Source organism: Penicillium bovifimosum (genome assembly GCF_028826915.1).
Source record: "Penicillium bovifimosum strain IBT 22155 chromosome Unknown utg000008l_segment0_segment0, whole genome shotgun sequence".
In the NCBI taxonomy this organism is placed as follows: Eukaryota; Fungi; Ascomycota; class Eurotiomycetes; order Eurotiales; family Aspergillaceae; genus Penicillium; species Penicillium bovifimosum.
In genome coordinates, this window is record NW_026622717.1 from 1,185,347 (window position 1) to 1,208,463 (window position 23,117).

At 51.2% G+C, this 23,117-nt stretch overlaps 8 protein-coding genes across 8 annotated transcripts; 3 read left to right on the forward strand and 5 right to left on the reverse strand.

Annotated features, from left to right (window-relative positions):
• Window positions 1-410: 410 nt before the first annotated feature.
• Window positions 411-1,786, reverse strand: N7515_010131 (aminotransferase class I/II-fold pyridoxal phosphate-dependent enzyme; the record flags this gene model as incomplete). Its single annotated transcript, XM_056670874.1, has 3 exons — window positions 411-776; window positions 825-973; window positions 1,018-1,786. 3 exons carry the CDS (start codon window positions 1,784-1,786, stop codon window positions 411-413), a joined length of 1,284 nt encoding a protein of 427 aa, XP_056517247.1.
• Window positions 1,787-2,857: 1,071 nt separating this feature from the next.
• Window positions 2,858-5,926, forward strand: N7515_010132 (non-ribosomal peptide synthetase; the record flags this gene model as incomplete). The annotated part of the gene is made up of 1 exon (XM_056670875.1): window positions 2,858-5,926. One exon carries the CDS (start codon window positions 2,858-2,860, stop codon window positions 5,924-5,926), a length of 3,069 nt encoding a protein of 1,022 aa, XP_056517248.1.
• A 953-nt stretch (window positions 5,927-6,879) lies between these two features.
• N7515_010133 (uncharacterized protein) lies at window positions 6,880-8,316 on the reverse strand (the record flags this gene model as incomplete). Its single annotated transcript, XM_056670876.1, has 5 exons — window positions 6,880-7,203; window positions 7,271-7,494; window positions 7,613-7,676; window positions 7,736-7,921; window positions 7,981-8,316. The coding sequence occupies 5 exons, from the start codon at window positions 8,314-8,316 to the stop codon at window positions 6,880-6,882; spliced, it is 1,134 nt and encodes a 377-aa protein (XP_056517249.1).
• A 798-nt stretch (window positions 8,317-9,114) lies between these two features.
• On the reverse strand, window positions 9,115-10,934 carry N7515_010134 (FAD-dependent oxidoreductase; the record flags this gene model as incomplete). Its single annotated transcript, XM_056670877.1, has 3 exons — window positions 9,115-9,321; window positions 9,381-10,647; window positions 10,702-10,934. 3 exons carry the CDS (start codon window positions 10,932-10,934, stop codon window positions 9,115-9,117), a joined length of 1,707 nt encoding a protein of 568 aa, XP_056517250.1.
• A 942-nt stretch (window positions 10,935-11,876) lies between these two features.
• N7515_010135 (NAD(P)/FAD-dependent oxidoreductase) lies at window positions 11,877-13,376 on the reverse strand (the record flags this gene model as incomplete). Its single annotated transcript, XM_056670878.1, has 3 exons — window positions 11,877-12,025; window positions 12,083-13,042; window positions 13,097-13,376. 3 exons carry the CDS (start codon window positions 13,374-13,376, stop codon window positions 11,877-11,879), a joined length of 1,389 nt encoding a protein of 462 aa, XP_056517251.1.
• Window positions 13,377-13,888: 512 nt separating this feature from the next.
• N7515_010136 (Major facilitator superfamily domain general substrate transporter) lies at window positions 13,889-15,593 on the forward strand (the record flags this gene model as incomplete). The annotated part of the gene is made up of 4 exons (XM_056670879.1): window positions 13,889-14,012; window positions 14,066-14,156; window positions 14,213-14,436; window positions 14,491-15,593. The coding sequence occupies 4 exons, from the start codon at window positions 13,889-13,891 to the stop codon at window positions 15,591-15,593; spliced, it is 1,542 nt and encodes a 513-aa protein (XP_056517252.1).
• An 834-nt stretch (window positions 15,594-16,427) lies between these two features.
• N7515_010137 (YncE family protein) lies at window positions 16,428-18,216 on the reverse strand (the record flags this gene model as incomplete). Its single annotated transcript, XM_056670880.1, has 6 exons — window positions 16,428-16,818; window positions 16,889-17,073; window positions 17,125-17,541; window positions 17,600-17,728; window positions 17,816-17,844; window positions 17,895-18,216. Coding segments are annotated over 6 exons (1,473 nt in total), but the record flags the coding sequence as incomplete, so codon positions are not given.
• A 1,621-nt stretch (window positions 18,217-19,837) lies between these two features.
• N7515_010138 (uncharacterized protein) lies at window positions 19,838-21,436 on the forward strand (the record flags this gene model as incomplete). Its single annotated transcript, XM_056670881.1, has 6 exons — window positions 19,838-19,961; window positions 20,017-20,252; window positions 20,321-20,514; window positions 20,660-21,002; window positions 21,053-21,173; window positions 21,234-21,436. 6 exons carry the CDS (start codon window positions 19,838-19,840, stop codon window positions 21,434-21,436), a joined length of 1,221 nt encoding a protein of 406 aa, XP_056517254.1.
• Window positions 21,437-23,117: the final 1,681 nt, after the last annotated feature.

Genomic DNA, 23,117 nt, shown 5'->3' on the forward strand with positions numbered 1-23,117 from the left:
CTCGCGGGGGTTTGCTGCGGGCTATAAAGTAAGAGCCCGCTTAGTGTCTTCAACGCAGGCCTAATCTCTTTCATCCTAACGAACTCGGTACATAGCAGGATAAGACTTTGCAAACGCATACTGTGTTTAGTAGATATATGTGAAGGGCTGGAGCAAAACTTGTCCTTGAATGCAATTTCACTAAGCCAGATACAATCTACCAATTGAAGAAACATGAACATAAAAACAGGAACGCGGTACAAGTAGAGTCGTAGGGCACGTGCATACACGTGACCTCATCAGGCCCTGGCCAGCTGGCCTGTTACAACTTACAATATAATTCTTCCCTCCTATACCACGGAAGGTTTTCCTGCATGTTTTTGAACCGATGGCCCAGGTGCTACAGAGCAAATATGAAATATTTGACAACTTCACAATTGAGCCTGTCTGCCGCCTTGCTTTTTCGCCCATTGCATGATAAGGACCGCAACATGATCGATCTGCTGCTGAGTATTATCCGCATGCAGCACAATCCGAACGCGATCCATCTTGTCGGGGACAATAGGGTAATGCACGGTATTCACCCAGTACTTGGCCTGCTCCAAGTACTTTGCCAGGTCGTCTGCGAGGTCATACCGAGGAACCACAGGTACTATTGGAGACTGGAATGGCCCCAGATTCCAAGTATGTTCAGTTGGGAGATAGATAGTGCCCTTTCTTTTGATCTGCGGCCAGTCTGGATGCGATGTCAACTGGTGGTAGAAGCGGTACACATTGCTTTGAAGACGTTTTCGACGCTGCTTACTGTTAGTAGACGCCGATTCTAGAGTGGAACTCATACTCACATCTTCGCCTTCTTTACTGCCTACGATGTCGTATCCTGCTCGCACCGCAGCCGCACTCACGAAACTCGGTGCTGTACTGAAGATTACCCCTCGGGCATAGTTGAGGAGGGTGAATTTAATGGTTTCGTTGCACAAAAGAGCAGCTATGCCTGTCAGAAATACACCTGATCACGGTAGAAAGTCAGTCACTCACCCCCCGTGGACCCTAGCGCCTTGCCACATGTTTGAAGTCGAATAGGAAACTGCTCCTCCAATCCGTAGTGAGACACAAACCCGGAACCATTTGGTCCCACGATCCCATTGGAATGCGCCTCGTCGATGGAAAATATAAAGTTCTTCCGGGGAAGTGTCTTGTGCGCCACCTCAAGCAGCTCGACAACGGGAGCTGAGTCCCCGTCCATGCTGTAGAAGGACTCGAGAGCGATGAATACTACCTGACTTCCCTCTGCTATTCCCGAGTTCTCGGTTCGAATCTTCTCAAGACACGATCCAAAGGCCTGGCAATCGTTGTGTTTGAAAGACAGAGTGGTCGCCCGACCCCGGCGCATCCCATCGTGGATGCTTGCATGCACATACTCATCGTGCAGAATGAAGTCACCGGGCTGGGGGATCGTCGACCAGAGAGCCACGTTAGCGTCGAATCCCGAATTGAAGAACATGGCTGTTTCGGCACGGTGGAACTTGGCTATGTCCCGTTCGAGATCAAGCAGGTACTGCTTTGTACCATCCAAAATGCGCGATGATGTACTTCCGACGGTAAACGCAGGATGAGTCTTGATCTCATTCATGAAAGCCTTAGTTAAAGCCCCGGAGGTCGATAAATCTAGTGAATCATTGGAGCTGAAATCAATCAAGTCGTCTAGCTTGGCCGGAGAAGGGGGAACCATCAGGCGGCCTTTCTCGCGCCGGCGGGCCAAGGTCTGTTCGAGCTTGTGGCAAAGAGTATCGATTCCAGAATTCATTTTGAATAAGGGTTAGACAATGGCGATGATTATTGCGTTGTTCAACTGGCTCCGTCTCTGTACAGCTCTTTCAAATGCCAGTCAAGGACTGATTATATAGATTCCGTTATGTGGCGCAGTCGACCACACTCTCTTTCTGGAATCCTTTTCCGGTTCGCTGAGATTGGCTCTGTATGCGATACAACACCCCCATGCCCATGACGATTTCTGACTGATTAGTACCTGTTTGCGGGATGTATGCTCAATCCCTTGACATCACCATTCACATCATAAGCCGTTACCTTCGCGCACTAGGTACTCAGTATGTGCTGGTGCATGTGCATGAATTCCAAAAGCGAGCCCTCTCGGCCCATGCGCCGTCGGAGATTTGAGGTGTGCCGAGTCTTGGCCTCCGCAGTATACCCATGCAGCTGCCTTATTTAGTCATATGGTGGGTTACACAGGAGAGAGTTTTCGGTATTTCTACTGCAAAGTGTATAAGAAAATGCCCACATGTGAGAGGTGGCAACAATCATTTACTCGGCATACGTATTGGGGCGCGAACGTATTGGAAAGCTGGATGCAAGCGCCTCCAAAAGCGAACCCTATCGGCTCATGCGCCGAAGTTTGAGATCTATATACGTCGTGATGTGCATACGGAGAAGCCCGCAGAAGAGCTCACCCGTCATTAAACCGTGCAATTGGCTGGAATACTCGTCATAAGATGAAATTGACTTCGATTGAACAGGTATAGAGTTAGGCCATCGTTGCCTCCGAGACCTTGTAGCAAATTAGTGACTCAGAAACCCAGTGATGCCGCAAAAAGCTGCATGTTTCCTTTACTTCATGCCATTGTCTTTGACAGCTAATTATCACTTCCTTGTTTTGGGGAAGGGGGAACGACCTAGGTCTCAAGTTCATTGCATCATACCGGGCATGTAGGTATCAGGTCTTGAAGTAGTACTCCGTCATAGGTCTCCAAAAGTATTCCGACTGTATATATTTCCAAATGGAACGCATACCTCACGGCGCCATCATCCATTACCCACCTATCTTACTATACTTGTCTTCAATCGATCCTATACAACCATCATGGAACGCAGTGTATATTCTCAAGCTCAACAAACTCCGGACGCTCCTGCTGTTGTAGCGGACAATATCACGCTCACTTATAGCGAGCTTGTATCCGAGGCGATCCAACTTGCGGAGTTGCTGAATGCGGAGGGTATCAAATCCCCGGAAGAGCCCGTAGGGATTCTCCTCGGTTCAGGACTTGGACAAGTTGTCGCGCAACTTGCAGTCCGTTTGGTTGGGGCCACTTGTGTGCCCATTGAGCCTACTCTTCCGGAGCTTCGCATCTTGGACATGTTCAATCAGGTCTACGTGCGCTACCTCATTACGGAAAAAGATGGGCCTGTCAATATCCCCGACTTTCACACCGTGCACATGCCGCCTATGGGACAGAAGGCAGACGCGGCACTACCAGCCTGGGAGTTTCGCCCGGAGACAGGCCGCAGCCATATCCTTTTCACATCTGGCTCAACGGGCAAACCCAAGCCGGTGCAGATTCGCGCTGAGAATATCCTCCACCTGGCCACGAGCACGCCAATCACCCCTCTACGCACTAGTGATCGCGTGGCCGAGTTCAACAATCCCGGCTTTGATCTGAGTCTGTTTGAGATATGGGCTACTCTCCTCTCTGGGGCTACGATTGTTGCTGTCCCTCGACGCATTGCAACTGACCCAGGAGCCATCACCTCGTATCTGCAAGAGCACCAAGTGTCGGTGATCTTCATTACGGCGGCGCTCTTCCGGATCGTTGTCTCGGCCTGCCCCTCGGCGTTCAGCACCCTGCGTCATGTCCTGATGGGTGGCGACGTCGCCAACCCGGAGGCGATTCGTAGTGTGTTCGAACACGGTCCTCCCCAGCACTTATGGAACACATACGGTCCAACGGAGTGTACAACTCTCACAACAATGCATGAGGTTACTCGTGCAGACACTGACTCGGAGCGGATCCCCATCGGCCGTCCTGTCGGAGACATGGAGACCATTCTGATTGATGAAGACCAACGGCCCGTCATGGAACCGGGCCAGCCGGGCGAGGTCCACATCGCTGGTCCCCAGCAGGCCGCCGGCTACCTCGGCCGGCCTGCCGAGACCGAGGAGCATTTTGTGGAGATTCCTCGGCCGGGCCGCGACAGCGAGAACGCCGACGCAGTGCGAGTTTATCGCACGGGAGATAGAGCCGAGTGGAGAGCCGACTCCAACGTCTTGGACTTTCTCGGACGCACTGACTCCCAAGTCAAGCATGGAGGCTTCCGTGTCGAACTGGGCGAGATTGAACGTGCCCTAGAGAGCCACCCACGAGTGGAGACGGCGGTTGTCGCTCGACAACCGCCGTTGACGGTCGATGGTACGCATGCACTAGTTGCGTTTGTCGTTAGTGGCGATGAGAGTGTGGATTGTCATGCTCTCATCCAGTTCGCACGAGAGCGTCTCCCGTCGTACATGATCCCCGACGCCATCGAGGTCATGAAGGAGCTTCCTCTCACTCCGAATGGCAAATTCGATAAAGTCACACTTGTGCAGCGCCGGATGGACGCTCTTCAGGAACAGAACCCCGATGATGATGCCCCCTCGCGCCAGTCCAACGGCGACGCACAAGACAAACATGCGATTCTCCGTGATCTCTGGATGGACATACTGCATCTGCCTGAAATCCATGAAAACGACGACTTCTTCGCCCTCGGCGGCACATCCATGCAGGCCGCCGAGCTCATAGCCCGCATCCAGAACCGCTTGGACGTTCTCATATCCATGGAGGAACTATATCGGCACTCGCGATTCGACGACCTTGTTCGTCGGGTCCAACCTGCCGACCCTCTCACCCACGGCAACGCCCCCGACGACACCCACATCTGGATGCAAGACGTCGACCTCGTCAACGACATCGCCTGGATCCCTGACTGGCAGAGCCCCGACGAGGGCCGTGTCTTCCTCACAGGCGGCACTGGCTTTGTCGGTGCGCATCTCCTCCACCGGCTCCTGCACAAGCCCACTGTCCAGCAAGTCGCCTGTCTTGCCCGAGCTCAGGACTCTGAGTCTGCCGCCGCGCGCGTGCGTCAAGCCCTCGAGAAATACGACCTCTGGCCAGCCTCCGAACACCTTACCCAGAAGCTCCTCATCCTCCCAGGCGACCTGACCGACCCGCACCTCGGCCTCGGCCGCAAGCAATTCGCCTGGCTCGCCGACTGGGCGTCCGTGATCTTCCACTTCGGCGCGAAGGTCAACTTCTGCGAGTCGTACCGCGAGCACCGCGCCCCTAACATAGTCGGCACCCGTAACATCCTCAGTCTCGCCGCCACCGGCCGCCGCAAGCCGCTCCACTACATCTCCAGCGTCGATGCCTGGGGCCCCACCGGCGCCATCCTGGGCACGCGCGAGCTCCACGAAGACGGACCTCTCCAGCCGCACATCCAGGGCCTCCGCTACGATCTTGGCTACGCCCAGTCGCAGTGGACCGCCGAGGCGATGGTTCGGCGGCTGCGCGACGAGCATCCGCACCACCTCCCCGTCGCCATCTACCGCCCGGGCTTCATCATCGGCGACGCAGTTACCGGCGCCAGCAACCCGAACGATTTTTTCACCCGCCTCGTCGTCGGCTGCATCGAGATGGGCACCTTCCCGCGCCTCACCCAGTGCCTCGAGTATGTCACCATCGACTATGTCGTCGACACCATTCTGTATATCGCGGGTGATAACGCGCGCCTCGGCCGGTCGTATCATCTTGTCCCCCCGGATCCGAAGGCGTCCGTGACGGTCGAGGGCACGTGCAACGTGCTCAATGAGGCCGGGTATAAGGTGCGCATGGTTGACTACGAGGACTGGGCGGCGCAGGCGATGCGCGAGCAACGCGGTCCGGACTCTGCGCTGGCACCGTTAATGCCCATGGTGCAGGAACGCGTGCTGGGCCGCCTCACTCGCTGGGAGGCCAGCCAGTACACACCGTGGTACCGGGCGGACAATACCATTGCTGCGCTGAAGGAGCGACCCGACCTTGTGTGTCGGCCGCTGGATTCGAGTATGCTGCGGCGGTTTATTCAGTTTTGGAATCGGAAGGGGTTCTATAAGGTGCCTGATGGCGGGTCTGGTATTTAGCTGCAATCTGTTGGTAATATTAGTGCTCTCTGGCTTTAAATCCTACCTTCTTGAAGCATACATAATACCTAGCGGATGTAGAGAACCGTAGATACGGTGCAACCCAGCATGAAAGCTCACTCGTACTCTTGCGGAAGATAGGTATATTTGCATCAATCTGTGGATGATAATCGTGGAGCATCTTAGGAAGACGCGTGTTAGCCTGTTAGGCGAGCTTCGCGCCAACTGGTAAGCTTGCCGCCAACTGGCATCATCATATCCCTACGATTCACGAATTGCCCCAATAATCCCACTGCGACGCGTGTCACGTCTGACATGGTGTTTAAAGTGTGTGTTCAGTATTGTAGCGCGTGTTGCGAGTCTTAAACCAGTCATGGTAATTGCTTAATCTCTCTCACAAGTCCGGTACTGGGGCGGCTTGGCTTCAACAAGCCCCGCAGTTGCCGTTGGCGGCACTGTTGACGCGAGGGCTTGGCTTCGCGGGTCGGTCCGGGGCAGCCCCACTGTAGGTTTAGATTGAAGGAACGATCTTGGACCTTAAGGGATGAGATGTTCTTAATGCGGATGAATTGAGCTAGATCTATTCTTCTTTCTTGGAATTGCGGGAGGTTTGCGGGTGTTTATTTTGGCTGGGAGGGATAAGAGGTCAGAGGACATCCAATATGTTGGATCCGAAACCGATGTCGGGGCTAAGGTCTTTCCAGACATATCCTCGTAGACACCGAGCCAGAGGAAGAAAGTGGACAGGAACAGCCCCGGAGTACTGGACCCAAATATGTAATTCTTGAGGTTGGACAAAACCCCTTAGGGTGGAAGGGAGGAAGAACCTCTGGTGGGACTTTCTTATGCGCTGAATCAAGGAAATTCGTCAGTTGACAGCTCGTTCTGGAAAAGTTGCCACATTAATTGAAAGAAAAAGGTATATAAGATACTGTAAGACAAGATTCGAAGAATCAAACATTCTCAACCTTGAAGTCCACAGTTTTGTAAATCCTTCCATTGTCCCTTTCACCAAGTATCTCCTCCTCACTATCTGTATTCCGAGGATAGGTTGCTGCGTTACTCAGGTTGGACCCGATAACGGTTGTATTGGATTGTTGCTGACGCCCGAAGGTCGTCCTCTTACTGCTCTTGAAACTGGAACACTTTCCAGTGCCGTACTCAGGAGCTGACTCGAGAGCGTACGATCGCCCCATGCCGTTGTTGCGGTATGATGTTATGGTTGTCGCGAAACTCTTGAACAGAGGGCTAAACGTTGGGATGCATGTAATTATTGCCTAAGTAAAAAGTGAAAGTTAGGAAAGATGTTAGAGACAGTGGAAGAATGAAGAAGGGGTCACATACGCCGAGGCTGACTTCAACGATAGACCACAGAATGAGTCCTTCACTATCCGTGATATTCTTGAGGTTCTTGACGCTGAAGATCCGAATTATTTGGATGATGGTGACGAAGAATCCGAGTGCGAACATTCCTATCAAGACACATTTCTGTTTCCGATGAAGTTGGAGTTTCCAGAGAACCGGCAGGGGGAGTATGATGATTGCGACATCAAAGCCAAGGTTGGTTCCTGGTTATGGTTAGTTACCGACGTAGGATGGGAAAGACTTGGTAGCTCATAGAATTACCTGCAATGGCTGTTCAGACAGTCAGTATCTCTGTTGTGTAATCCGGATAACAAGACATACCATAATAGAATGACACCGTGTCGATGCATTTCCCGCTCACAGTGATATCCCATTGTTTTGGGATCTATATCCCGTCAACACAGGTTCGATCATGCCAACCGTTTGCTTGAGGCAGATACTTACAGGCTTGCAGGCGAGCGACATAATCAAGGTGAATATCACCTGTGTAGTGGCGCAAACGGCGATGGCAATGAGAATAGTGACTCTGTATGATTTCACGAATCCTCCAATGCGATAATAAGATGTAAGCAAGGCAAGCTTGAATGCGAGAAGATTGAGGGTATAAACAGGACCGCCGGCATATTGTATCTATAATCAGTTAGAGACAGTTGAGATGGTTACCTGCCATCTATAGACGAAAGACACACCTTGCTGAAGGCAATAGTATTCTCCTCGGGAAAATAAGCCTGGCTCAGTCCCATTCCCCATCGAGTTTCTACTCTTGTTAGATACCTCTCACTTGCAGTATCAGCATATTGAACACACTCACGAGCAATAGTAAGTCCCGCATATATAGCAGTCAACAAGACACTGATCAACACAGCATAATCATCCACCCACGGAGCCCGTTTTGTCCTCAATCGCACATAAAAGCGTAGACATACTGCCATCAACGCAAGAACCGGAAACACCACACACATCACAATGGCACGACCGATTCTGCTATGAGGGTCAGAGCCGTGGAGGTTATGCACCCACGCCATGATGAAGCAGTTGGCGTGGTCGAAGCCAACATCGAGGGTAGCAGAGTCATGGTCCCTCATTTAACACAGAACAGGACTGAGTTATAGCTGTAGATCATGAGCAGTCCACTTGCCTAATTCGGTTACGTTCACAATACCATCAAGGATATTGATCCTGCGCAGATCTGCAATCATTACTCTATTGTCCATGATAGAGAAAACGCCCAGGGTGAAGATTTTCATGCCATGGACGTGCGAGGTCCTTAGTAGCGTAACCCCAGAGCGAACGATCTGCATGGAAGGTCTGCTGGAAGCGTGGTAGGTACCAAATTTGCATGTGGCTGTTTTGACTTGTAACGCTAAATTCTATGGGCTATGCCGATCTCTGGCGGGGTGTGATTCGCTGGATAATAAAACTGCTGCGAGCATATGGTCGGGCGTTGGGGTTGCAGGATAGAGTGGGGGCAGGATTCTGCATAAAATTGATAATGGAAGAGTTCGTCCCTGGCAAAACTGCATTGGGTGACATTGATGTCGATCGTTGCTGCAAGAGGGAATTGGTGTTGGAAGAAGGTAAAGAAACTAGTTGGAAACTATTGTCAAGATCAACCAGGGGTTCATGAAGAATAAGAATCCCTGATAGGTATCTCGGTTGGTGTGCATCGGGATTGGCCTTACGGTTGCAAACCAATAGTGAATCTCCAAGTCATCAGATAGAATGAAAATCTATTCAAGTGGCGAAACAGACAGAAATTTTGCAAGAGAAACCGGCTGTCCGTCTATATACAAAGAGTTGAAGAAAATGGCTATCTCCTAGTTCTACAAATCGCCTCCAAATCCACATCTCGAGGCATTTCGGTCGACACGACAGAGTCGACCGTCCGCATGCTCCTTCCAAGCATCGGAACCAACTGCAGTCACGGCATAGAAGATATCGTTGGAATCATACTTCCTCTTGATGGCGTCCAGTTTCTGGTAGTTCGCACCGTAGAAGTACTTTTTGTAATTCGGTTGATGGAAGTCGGCCTGAAATGATTAGCATGGATATCAGAAATTGAGTGTCATAGGCAGGCAATAGAACCTACCTCATTCATGTATACTCCGGAGCCAGGAGCGACCGCTGTCAGCTTGGGGATATAATCGTTCGTCATCTTCTTCTGCGCTGACAGCATTTCCTCTTCTGCGTTCCACTTCCAAGGAGTGCTGAGTGTCACCGAGATCAATGTATCGCGCCACGCAGGGAGAACTGAATTCTTCACATTTCCAATCACCTTCTGCGACACATTGAGTCCCACCCCGATGAAGGTAGCCCCATCCTCCGTAATCTGGCGAAGTGCAGCATTCAAACGATCGTTGCTGTTCTGCACGGCTGTGCGGGGAATAAGCCAGCCACCGTATTGAGCCTCGCCAACACCAATCTCCTGTTGCATGGTGTTGAATTCCTGGAGATAGCTGGAGAACTGCTCAGAGTACGTCGTAGGCTTGATACCCAGTTCTTTCAGGTCCTTAATAAACGGCTCAATCAAGGAGAGCAGCTTTGCCTCGGGGATATCGGGTCCAGTCAATGGCGTGATAGCAAAACTCGTATTGGTGAACATCCAAATCGCCATCGCACCCGCGTCAACAATAGCCGGCAAGTGTGTGTTGAAACGCCCAACAGCCTTGTAGAAAGTATCCTGAGAAATTTGATCGTTGGTGAAGGTCAAGTTGAAGCCTGACACAGGGGTGGCCGGGTGTGCCTTGGAAGTCATTGATAGAACAACACCATATGTGCCGCCACCTCCGCCGCTCAGCGCCCAGTATAAATCAGAGTACTCATTATCACGGGTTGCCGTGACAATTTTACCTTTTCCGTCGACTACCTTCCACTCCAAGACCTGGTCCGACCCAAGTCCGTACCGCGAAGAGAGCGCCGAATGACCGCCGCCCTGGCTGTAACCACCAGCCAGGCCCACGGTAGGGCATTCGCCGCCAACGACCTGGACATCGCCTTTTTCTGCAGCCTCGTACGCCTCAAAGCCCTGCACACCTGCACCCATGGTAATTGCCTTGCCGGTGTAATAAGCGTCCTTGTAGTCATGGATGCTAATGTCCTTGAGATGATGTGTCCATATACCGAGGGCGCCAGCACCGGTAGACTTCCCGTTGTAGTCATGACCTGTGTTACGCACAACTACACGAATGTCGTGTTTTGTCGCAAACTTGATTGTCTTTGATACATGATCGGCGGTCGTCACATTGACGGCGTAGGCAACATAATTACCCAGAGTGCAGGGCTTCGAAACTGGGTGGTATGGGTCGCAAGTCCCATTGGTAAAGAACCCGGCCATGATAGATGAAGATGACTTATAGCTATCGTTTGTTTAGTCCCACAACTTCCCGATACACAGTCAGAAAAGGACTTACTGCTCTTCCGGCTTTTCCCAGCCATCCCGCAGAATCGTACACTGAGCAGCATCATAGTTGGGCTCATGGCATGGCGTAGCCAGTGGAACTGTCTTCACCAATTGTCCACCGATTGACTCGTTGAACTTGGTCCAAACAGCTTCGGAGGGCCAACAGTCATCGCCGGGGAAGCAACGACAGGAGGTGGAAGCCTGGGCGGCCACCACTAACAAGGAGGTGAGGAGAGCAAACATTGTTGAGTCGGATTACTCTCGACTCGGAGAATAGCCGCACTATGTATAAGTTTCCGAGACTGTCCCTGAGCGATGTACATCTCCAGTGGCCCCCATAATTACGGACCCGCTTAACGGTGATTTGCTATCCCTTGCGCCGATCTTCTGCCCCCAAATACGTGAGTGGTATTTTACCGAGATGGCAGATGGTTATGATTACACGTACACAGTAGTTTGAGCTTTGAGGCATGTACTGTAACATGGCAATCTCTCCTACATGCGGTAACGACGGGGAGAGGTGTCTGTAACTAGTAGCTGTAAGCTCAGAAGCTGACTTGCTGGTACCTTACCTGAGTGCCCTCAGGCCTTATCACATGATTCAATATTCTGCCAGATTTGTGGCGCGCTAAACCTAATTAGTAGATTGCTTAAAAGGCGGCGTCAACGTCGGATGCTCCGGCGCGCTCCGCCGCTCGCGACGATCGCCCGCGCGCTCAATAAATCTACACTCCCTGGGCGGCCCTGGCCAGGTAACTCCTGGTTACGGCTGCCTCATCCTCCACAATTTTTGTCCCGGCGGCGAGTACGCTATGGTTGCAGTGGCTTGGCCACAATTCGGACCTCCCGCCTGAGCTCTCGGCGATTGCGGGGAGATGGAGACGCCTGTGCGGCATAAGATTGGAGGAATTCGCCCAGGTGAAGGACCTGGAGAATGTGGCAGACGTTCCGAACACCTTCTTTTGGTACCACCCACGGATCGGAACGACAGAGAGGAATAAAATTGGGGCCCGACGATGGGGATCGAAGGCGTCGGGCCCCCGCCTTCGATCCACAATGTTATTCCTGTCCGGGGTCTATGTTCGCTCTTGAGCTACTGCTTGGTCATAGATATCATCTGAATTTGGGTCTTCACTGATAAACTGTATATGATAAAACACAGTCTGACACCCCAGTACCAGTCAACTACCAAATGGAAGGCAAATCCCCACCGGAGAGCCGTGACAGTCTTTCGTTGCTAAATTGGAAACACTCCGGTAGGCCCGTCTCATCCCACGTCTTACCAAGTACCAGTTGGGCGACAGCCGGTGCACATGTGAATATCCGCGCCATACCTATTGTACATCAGTATTAACATCATCTGGCTGTAGTCAAGCGGAGGAAAAACATACCATGTCCGTTGAAACCCGCACAAATATACTGCCCCGGGAGCGAGTCAATCGCTCCGACAAATGGCACAGAGTCGGTAGTCATGGCAATTATTCCAGTCCAGACATGGTCCAGCCCTTCACCGTGCGCAGCAGTGTGGGATCCATATTCGGGAAACATCTCACCGAAGCTCTGTAGAGCATCCTGGGCAATCTCTTCATTGTATCGCGAATCGTCCGTGGAAAGGATACTTTTAATTGTCTCGGGACTCATTCTCGGATTGGATCGCGATACGCCTAACACCAACGTGCCATCTCCTTTGCGTTGAATCAGGGAGTAGAAATGGTGAAGACTATAGCGGAGCGAGAAGGTCTTCTGCAGGGCTTTTTCCCCCGAGAAAGCGGGTACGGGAATTAGACTGTGGGCTTGTGCACGGTTTGGTCGGATGCAGGCGTCTAGCTGAGGCAGTAACAAGGCTGCATGAGCATTGGTGCAATGGATAATCTTTTCCGCTGCTATGGTTCCCCGAGGTGTATGCACATCCCATCGTCCGGGAGATGCAGCATTTGCTTCAATCTTCGTGGCAGGACAGAAGGTGAATAGCTTTGCGCCCTTGGATATCACCGTCTGCAGAAGAAATTGTGCAAGCTTTGCTGGATGGCTCGATCCTGCCGGCCATTCGTAGGCTGCCACAGCCCTCGGGACTCTAGTTACCTGCTGTGCTTGTTCACCCTCGTAGAATTTGACGTGTGATGCGTCACCTCCTGCTTTCTTGAACGCTGCCAGGCTCTCTGCCTCGTAAGTAGCAAATTCAGGGGTCATGCAAACATCAAAGGTTGTCGTCAGGTTAAAGTCGCATTCCACATTATGCCTTTTCACAAATTCGTCGACTTTTTGTAGGACTCGTCGCTCATCTTTGATGATTTTCAATGCCTGTTCGTCTCCGTGAATCTTTCTATAAGCACTGAATCCTCTGAATGCATCTATTCCCAACGTCAGATATCGTGACTTCTATAGCGACCGGGAGATTCGCCGACCTGGTCGCACATGTCCGGCATTCCTTGAGCTTGCGCCACTCGCAGCCTCGCGTGCCTCCAAAATAACAATCTCCTCGGGTTTCGCTCCTCCTTCAAGTAACTGGAAAGCAGTCAAGCCACCAGAAATTCCAGATCCCACAATCACATATTTCGATTCCGATGGGACTTCCGCGTCGATATTGGCACTCAAATGCGGATAGGCGCGCGTTGTTCGCTGCCAATAGCTCAAACAGGGGTTCGGGTTGGGCAAGCTTCTGCTAGACCCCGTGGGAATTAACATGTTGGACATCTGACAGTATGCAAAACCCAAGGCTTAGCGTATATATAGCTCGAGCCGTCGATACCTTCGTTCTGACCTTCTTGTTTGGGGTTCTGGTGCGGGGAAGCTCAGGATCTCCTATCTCGGACTCCCGCCATTCCACAAGAACTGTCCACCGGGCCTCCACCCCCACGGACTGGGAGCGAAGACTAACGTCTCTTTACCCAAGTGGAGTCTGGCTGAATGCCAAGCTGTCGTGCCACCCAAGGAGGCTCTTCCCTCATATCTTAGGTTGATTAGGACTGTCCCTGATCTCTCTGGGGTTACCCCAAGATCGGCATAGCTACTGGTGCCCACAGAATTCCCACCTATCACACGCTCATCGCAGAAGCAAATACGAGTCGGATCATGTCCGAGATCTGTATCTTGGTACTTTTCCTATCTGCGAGGGGTCATAGACATGCACGGGCTTATCATCGCTGCAGCTCGTATATAACCGGCTCTCCTTGCTCTTCTTTACGCTCATCAAAACAATGGTGTCGTTCAAAATATTCCGCCGCAATGCAGCGGCAAACTCCGATTTTCGATCCCCGGATGAGAAGGCCCTAGTGCGACGTCTGGACATTTTCTTGATGACCTTTGGCTGTCTTTCACAGGGTGCGGGCTGCACCCCCTTCACAGCTGAAGAGTGAACACTAATTTCCAGTCAGTGATCAAATATCTCGATCAACAGAATATCAACAATGCCTATGTCTCTGGCATGAAGGAAGATTTGCACTTGGTCGGGAATGAGCTTAATTTGTTAGTCGATGCATTTCCACTTCGCCAACTGGCCAATAGGTAACTGATGTTTCCAGATTCACAACCTATTTCAACGTCGCATATTGTATAATGCTCATCCCCTCACAAATCATCCTCACCTATGTGCGACCAAGTTATTGGCTCCCTGGGTTGGAGATCTGCTGGGGTGTTCTGACCGGGTTGATCGCAATGGCAACTCACGCAAAACAGGTATATGTCCTCCGCGTATTCCTCGGTCTATGCGAGAGTAGCGCATGGCCAGGCATGATGACCCTATTCAGTACGTATCCCGAAAAACCACTCACAGATCCACCAAACTAAACCAATCATCTAGTGTACTGGTACACGCCAACAGAGCTAGCCAAACGCATGGGCTTCTACCATTCCTGCCAAGCAGTCGGTCAGATGATGTCCGGCGCAATGCAAGCGGCAATTACAAAGACGCTGCACGGCCACGCCGGCCTAGAGGGCTGGCGCTGGCTATTCATAATCAACGCAATCATCACTGTAATCTGGGGCTTCGCCGGCTTCATCATGCTCCCCGATCTGCCCGACCGACCTAACCCGCGCGCATTCTGGTTCAAGAAAGTGCACGGCGAGCTTGCACTGGAGCGTCTTGCGCGCAATGGACGTGCAGAGCCAAAGAAGATGACAATCGCTGGTATCAAGCGCACTTTCTCTGGATGGGTTGTGTATTTCATTTCGATCTTGTATATCGCGACCGTCCTAGGGACGTATGGGTACTGCTATTTCGGGCTTTTCTTGAAGGCGCTGACGAATCCTGACGGGAGTCCCAGATGGACTGTCTCGGATGTCAACGCTATTCCTATCGGGGGCTCTGCGATTAACGTTGTCTTTGTCTGGATCTGGGCTCTGCTATCGGATTACTTTGAGACGCGCTGGTTGCTCATTGTTGCCCAGGCGGTTATTGGGATTATTCCGTGCATTATCATGAGTATCTGGACGAGACATCCAGCATCGGTTGCGTTGTCCGCTGCTTACGCTTCATACTTCATCTCATATATCGCTCTTGGGACGGCGCCGCTGATCTTTGCCTGGCTATCCGATCTCATTCCGCAGGACCCAGAGGCTCGGTCACTCACTGTCGGTGTGGCTGTCGCCGGGTATTATGCCATTTCTGCCTGGTCGCAGGTCCTCGTCTGGCCTGCTTCGCAAGCTCCGTTCTATAAGTACGGATGGCAGTCTGCTTTGGCTTTGTTGGTTCTTGTGATTATCATGACATGCATCCTGAGATATGTCGATGTAAGGTACCTTCTACCGAAGCGCGAGGAGTTCCGCGAGGTGCTGGAGGATGATATCATCGCCAGCAAGGCTGCTGCGTCGGCGTCGGCAGTATCTGGTAATCAGACCGATGCCCACAAACGGCAAGATGGGAGCTCGAAAGCCTCGGTTAAAGTGAATGTGGATGAGGTTTGATGGAATTGTTAGTCAAGTTTAGATATATTAGTAGGTTTCACGTATACCCATGCACTATCCATACTTCGAAGTCCAAAGCAATCAGCTGCACTAGATAAATTATATCATTCCATGTACCCGTTGCCGGAAGGCTAGGTTGCCCGTTGGCTTAGGGCTTGCCAGTTGACGGGAACGCCCCTGAACCTCGGCATCCACCTACCTATATGTTACGAGCCAAGTCTTGGTGGAAAGAGTGCTGTCATTCAGAAAACCAAAGGTGAGGAGAGAAAGAGAAACAAAGAAAGCAACTATCTGAGATGAGCCTTTAACTTTTGCTCATCAGGTAGGTACGTGCCTCAGGCACGAACAAACAATCACCTCCTCGATCACATGACCCTTGAGGTTGGCATTCCCTGTAAGCTTCCTCTTGATTCCAGTCATCCAGGATTTGTAGCGGATGTCGATGCCGTCGCTGAGCATGGGCGCGTCGGGCAGACGCGTTGTCTTCTTTGCCGCCTCCATAATCGGTGCGCGGGTTTGGAGATAAAGAACTTGACGGCCATCTCAAGGTACTGTACACATGTCCTGTTCACGTTTTGTATATAGGCAACACTTACAGGTACGCGCTTGACGTGTTCCAGGTTACTTGGGTGAAGGTATCTCTCGTTGGGCCACAGGCCCCGGGTTGTGTAAATTAGATGGAAATAAATGCAGGATTATGTATAACCTTAGAATAACCAAATGGCCAGATCCAGTAGATGTCAGAGTCAGAAGAATTAACAATCATATCCACGTCTCAACATCAACTTCCGTCTCCCATTCACACCATCCCACCACCCGGTCTATAGAGATAGTCTAGTAGTAGAGAGGGTTCTCAGGGTCAGTGAAATCGAAGATCACAACAGAGTGAGGCTTAGCACCACCGCGGTTGGCGAACTCTCTATCGAAGTCAATGGTCCGGTTGAATGAGAGGCTGCCATCATCGTTCAGGTCAACATAGAGCGCCTTGAAGTCAGCCGGGGTGTTGATGAGGCCGATTTCGCCCGTCTGAACGAAGTAGTCCGTGACGACAACGTGCTTTTGATCAGGCGTGACCTTGATGTAGTGAGGCCCGATAGTAGGTTGGTCCTCATCAGGATCATCAAGCCGCTTGATGTTGTCGAGGTCGCTAATGTCCAGGGCGGCAATGTGGTTGGCTGTGGTGAGGGTGGCGTAGAAGTACTTCCCGTCCTGGGTGATGTCGGAGCTGTAGGAAGTGCTGTTAGCGACTGGACCTTTTCGGTAGTGTAACTTATGTAGGAACCTATGCTACTTACTAGATAGCGGTTGTGTCACGAGCCTTGGGACCGAGGTCATAGAGCTCCTTTATCACACCCTGCTTGCCGTTCTCGTCCTTGCGCAGAGGGTAGATAACCCAGAGTTGGCCAAGATGAACTGCAGTCGCGATGGCGGCGGCTTCGGGGTGTCCAGGGATGAACTTGACGTCTTGGATACCACCACCCTATCTCAAGTTAGAACATGTATAGCGGCCTCGCATCAGAGTTGCACTCACGTTGGGAATAGTCAGAGTGCTGAGGATAGTCCTGGAATCCAAATCCCACAGACGCAGAGTGTCGGCACGACGAATCCCAAGAGAGGGCTTCAGAATGGAAAGGGGCTCGACGAAGTCGGAAGTCAGAATGATCTTCTTGTCCCAGTCAATGGTCAGCCCGTGAGGATTAAACTGCTCCCCGAGAATATTAAGCAGACCATCCACATCTTCGGGCCATTCGTGAATGATGTTGAAGTCCTTGTCGGTCTCAATGAGACGACCGGGAGAGGTACCGACGGCAGAGCCCATGTAAGTGATGAAGAATCCGCCATCGGGCTTTGCGCGGACCTCGTCTGCAATGGATGCAAGCAGACCGCGGTTACTCTTCAAGAACTTGGGGCGGTAAGGGTCGGAGGTATCAAAGTAGAATCCAGTATCCTGTTGCCAGTTGGAATGTTAGATGTGCCCTTGCTATGCTTTATGGAAGGTTTCATACCTGAGTTTTCAAGAGGGAGAGCAAACCACCACCCCAAATGGTCTTTCCATCAAGCGAGGGTCCAAGGTGATGGGGGTCATTACCACTGGTTGGTACGTCTGTGATCTCAATGAGGGTACCAAATGTGTCCTAGACGCAGATTAGCATATGAAACTGAAACACAGGAGCTCTGCATGAGGTTGTAGATAGAGGCTTGTGGATGTAAAAGTGACTCACATCATCTAAACTGTAGGTAGCAAGGAAATCTACTTATCATCAGCATCAACCTGTCTCCTGGCAATTCGTAGATCCTTACCCTTGTGAGCCTTGTCACCCGCACCAGTCCAGAAGTATCCAACCTTCTTTGGCTTAATGTCGCTCGGAGAAAAGGGAGGACTCTCCTTTGCTGGTGTAGGAACCTGCAAGATAGGCAGAGGAGGGACGACGTCATACAGAAGCTCGGTCACTCCAGGGATACTGGGAATGAGAGGAGGCAAAGAGAGGCACTCCCCGAGCACGACCAGAGACGCAATGGAAGCAATAGAGTATCTCATCTTGGTGAGAAAGATTGAGAACGATTGCGTTGGCTGGACGAGCACATTTGCGGGAAATTTCAAGAGCTTATATACCCCAGTACGCCTTCATCTCGATTCAGATCAAGCACATCGTGCTCCCCATTTTTCTGGTAGGATATCTCGACACCAAGAACACATAGCACGCAACGATCTTGCATTCTGACTTGGTGTCATATCTGGACTTCCTAATGGGAAAATTGATCTGCAAGATGACGAATCCATAAAAGAACGAGGTGGAAAGCCAGATGGTTTCCGAGTCGGAAGTGCTGATCATGCACGATTTGACCCCGTATCCAAGATTCTCATCGCAAAGTCAGGCCGCCTTAAAGTGATCCTAATGTTGAGGAGATGTCGTGATCATGGTTAATGCAGAGTCCCGGCAGCTATCACAAGTTCGTGGGATCAATAGCTCGAAACTCAAATTGCGCCTCGAGGAAGAGCCAATTCCAATGCTTAGCTTTGCTATGTCTATTAGCGCTACTGCAATGCGGACGAACGCTGTCGGTAGACCTCTGCAGGGTGGGCCGTTGTCCATTGTAAGCATAGGAACGAAGAAGGCATCACTGAAGGGGTGAGTTGAGGGATCAGAAGATGTCGGGGTTGAAGCCAACAAGCTGTTCTAGGCGCTTTGTACTATGGTGCCACTCGATATACCTCTCAACACATGGACCTAGGTAAAGGTCAGAATTTACCTCTTCACACGGTACCAGAGGTCAATAGCCCAGGGCTATCATGAGACCAAATCCCCGGAGAACTACAACGTACTGTACAATACACACCTGGAAAGGCCACCAAATTTCCGCAGGCAAAGCGCCCCGTTGTCGTGATGATCGTTAAATTGCCCGTAGCTAGGACAAGGGAACCGACACTTACCGAATTAGGAAAGGCTCGAGTCAAGCCTCCAATTGTGGATTCCTACAGGTCAAATCCTACAATCACAGCCCGGGACTCATCTCCAGGGGTCAAAGCGAAGCTTACTTCGGGAATTCACTGCAGTCCTGCCAACAAAGCCGTGACAACAGAGGAACGATCTGCGGACGCCAAGAAGCCAAGAAGCCAAGACATGTAGGATCTACTTACTCATCCAAGGTGCCGATGAGGTGATTCAGGAACATCCCGAGGTCATTGTTCCCTCCTCTCTCAAACCCGGAGTTGTTGTGAACAGACATAGCATACTGTCATACCTGTCAGGTCCCTCGATCTGCACCTCAACTTCCTACATGGGGGACAATGAGCACAGACGAACCATCGATTTCGACATGATGCCAAGAATGTTGTTATACCCTCTTCTCTTTATTGTGTCTGTCTTATCACGTCCAAGCACCTGTCGATCGAGAGCCACTTCATTTACAAGGTCATCCGCGAGAGGCGAACTGGAGAAATGGACCTAAATTGCATCATCCCCGGGTCAGCCATTATTGACTTTACACTTTCTGCTAAAGCGATGAACCTGTTGGCGTTCTTCTCTGTTTTCATTGAGATCAGCATGGCAGAGCCCTGAGGGCCGGGACATTGCAGCTCGCGACTAGTTGCATTCTCGGGTCGATTTCGCTGTCGTGATTACCAAGAAGCATAGGTAGATGGTTTCCAAAAATCATATATAATCTGGACGACTCCGAGCTCGGCTGATATCACGTCGGTCGAGTTTCCTCCTTGTGTACATTCTTCTGCTTCTTTCACGGTCATGAAGTCCCAAGGCCTCGCACTTTTCGGCCTGTTTGCCTTTGCCATGGCAATCCCTCAGGCGAAAAGGCATGAGGAGTCGCCTGACCAGCCGATTAGCGGTGAAAAGGGCGCCCCAATTCTAGGTAAGCACATTGCTACCAGCGTGCTTAACAGATGCTTACAGATATCCTCGTATAGGCGGCACCAACAGGGAAATCGATCTTCAGGTCCCAAACCAGTTCCGCACCCCCAGTACCGATAATGGCTATGTGCCTAATGTCAAGTGGAGCTTCTCTCAGTCTCAGACTCGGTTGTTCCCAGGTGGTTGGTCTCGTGAGCAGGTTATCGAGGATCTACCCCAGAGCCACGACATTGCAGGTGCCCAGCAGCACCTGAGCAAGGGTGCTATTCGTGAGCTACATTGGCACCGTGTGGTAAGTAGCTTGCTCTCTACTCTCTTTATACTCACTTATATCCTCAAGACTTACTGAGGTTTATACAGGCCGAGTGGGGATTCGTCTACAATGGATCCCTTCTCCTCACCGGTGTTGATGAGAACGGTGCTTTCCAAACCGACGTCCTTGAGACTGGTGATATCTGGTACTTCCCCAAGGGAGTAGCTCACAACGTCCAGGGCTTGGATGATGAGAATGAGTATCTCCTCGCCTTCGACGACGGTGACTTCGAGAAGCGCGGGTATGTGCCAAACTTTCCCTGTCAGCCCATGTATAACCCACCAGGCCATACCAAATAAGACCCCCTTGGAAGTGGCTTGGTGAGGCGATACTTGTATCGACACTTCCTCGTGATGGTTTAGCGTACCATTTACTGACTAAAGCAGCACCACCTTTATGGTCGACGATTGGATCACCCACACCCCCAGGGACGTACTCGCAAAAAACTTCGGTCTCGACGCCAGTGTCTTCGACACCGTTCCCTCCAAGTTCCCTTACATTCTCAACGGTACCGTCAGCAAGGACCTTGACGATGCTCCCAAGGGTACTCTGCGAGGCGAGAATTCCTATATCTACCACACTTACAAACACCCCTCCGAGCCTGTCCCCGGTCACGGAGGAACTTTCCGCAAGGTCGATTCTACCAACTTCCCCATTGCCAAGACTCTCGCTGCAGCCATTGTGGAACTGGAGCCTAAGGGTCTCCGCGAGCTCCACTGGCACCCTAATGTAAGTTCACGATGTAAGTACAAAGGATGATGGCGCTAACCATAACCTAGGCTGAGGAGTGGCTCTACTTCCACCAAGGTGAAGCCCGTGCCACTGTGTTCACTGGCGACTCCAAGGCTCGCACATTCGATTTCCGTGCTGGTGACACAGCTGCGTTCCCAGATAATAGCGGTAAGTAGACTTCTCCAAAGGGTAAATCTTGTTCTCGCGCAAACACTGATGTGTATTCAGGCCACTACATTGAAAACACCTCCGAGACAGAGAAGCTTGTCTGGATCGAGATTTACAAAAGTGAACGTGTGGCCGATATCTCCTTGGCTCAGTGGCTAGCGCTGTCTCCCGCTGACACTGTTGCTAACACCTTGAAGATTGACATTGATGTTGTCAAGCAGCTCAAGAAAGAGAAACAGATTCTGGTTCCGGGAAAGAGATAGGTTGACAATGATGCTACAAGGATTACTGAGTTTGCCTTATAGACTCAGTTGGATCCATTCTTATATAGTATGTAGATAGTTTAACCTCGCTTAATCCCTTCAATCAGATCAATCCATCAGATTCTGGCAGTTAATTTGATCAGTTATTGACACTTATTGTCATCAAGTAGTCGATTCAGTCAATTGTTATTGCCTCAGTGTCTGTTCATTCACCCGCCTCCCCAGGAAGGCGGTGACATTGGCATCCCACCCACCTCCTGCCTCTTTCAGCGTGCTGAATCGGCTTTGTTGTGTTTCGGCATGCTCAAAGTAGGCACTCTGATTGGCTGAGACATGCTCGCCTAATCTCCCTCTATCCAATTAGGGCTAGCGCCAAATGTCATGGGATTAGCGCCAGCACCCAATTTCTGCCAGGCGGTCAAGAGTCAAACTCCCAGACGCGTCGACGCGAAACGAGGGTTTGACGCCCTACGAAGTCGAATTGCGACTCGCACCACCCGACTACCTACTATCTACCTCACAAACATTGAGGACCTGGAGGAACTAGTTGTACTTTTTCCGGTATACCTAGATCTACTACTTTTTCAACAAAATATTGACAACACCAAAGACGTTCCAGTAAATCATGCATGTGTCCGAAACCCCCATAATGCGCAAGGTAAGGTTTATCAGCTACCGACCTGCCAAAACAGGGTGAGTGTCTGGCCAAGCTGTTCGGAAAGACATACAAGGATGCTGCCCAGGCGTAATGCAAATACGTCTTTGAAACAGCGACTGACCGCAACTTACGCCAGATGGATGGGAAATAGGTTGATGTGACGGATGGTTTGACTTCGTTTGCCGTTTGCATGAATTGCTGTCGTATTTCGAGGACTTCGTTTTGACAATACCTATAGCCAATACGGTGGGAATGCAGGATATGACTTACTTCAAGTAAAGCGTCCACCGGGCGACTAATATGGCCGAAGTGTGTATATAAACCTGTTGTCGAGGTACCAACAAGTAATCATACGAGCCATTGGCCCCTGCAGCATGTAGAATGTCGTTTGATGCATTCACCATGCCTATGATGTCGTCGTCAAGTGTGACGTGCAACGGAGCCTCACAAAACAATGTGCCACAGCCCTCCAATGCGCTCGCCTTAAGCGGTCCGTTCATGTCCAAGATAGGAAGCGCGTATGTTGTTCCAAGGCTCTCATATTCAGTGTTCCACATGATTGCTCTGCCGATTAGCTGGTCTCGTATTTTTCACGTGGTTAAGTCGTGCCCTCCATCCCTCTCACTATATCTTCCCCTTTCACGATCCATCCCCCCATCAACCTTCATCCTCAGACCAATCAATACACCTGCCACCACGAGGTTCCTAATCGGTCTGATGAGCGGAATCGATTGATGAGGCGCCTCATGACGGCCGAGTGCCAAATCAAGGGCCCCAAGCGGGTACTTCCCTCGGCTGCCTCGAGGGGGCCTCAACCCCTCGTCTCTCTGGTAAGGATCCCGCCTTCTTTTTCCATCCCATCTCTCTTCCTCTCATTTCATCTCTTTTCAGATGACCAAAGCTGATACCGACGACTGCAGACGACGCGGGCACTTAGGAGCCAATGCGTTCGGGCGTGATACGCGGGACTCACTTGATGGTCTGTCTCGCCGAGGACCAGCGAGTTCCTCGCGCCAACTCCTT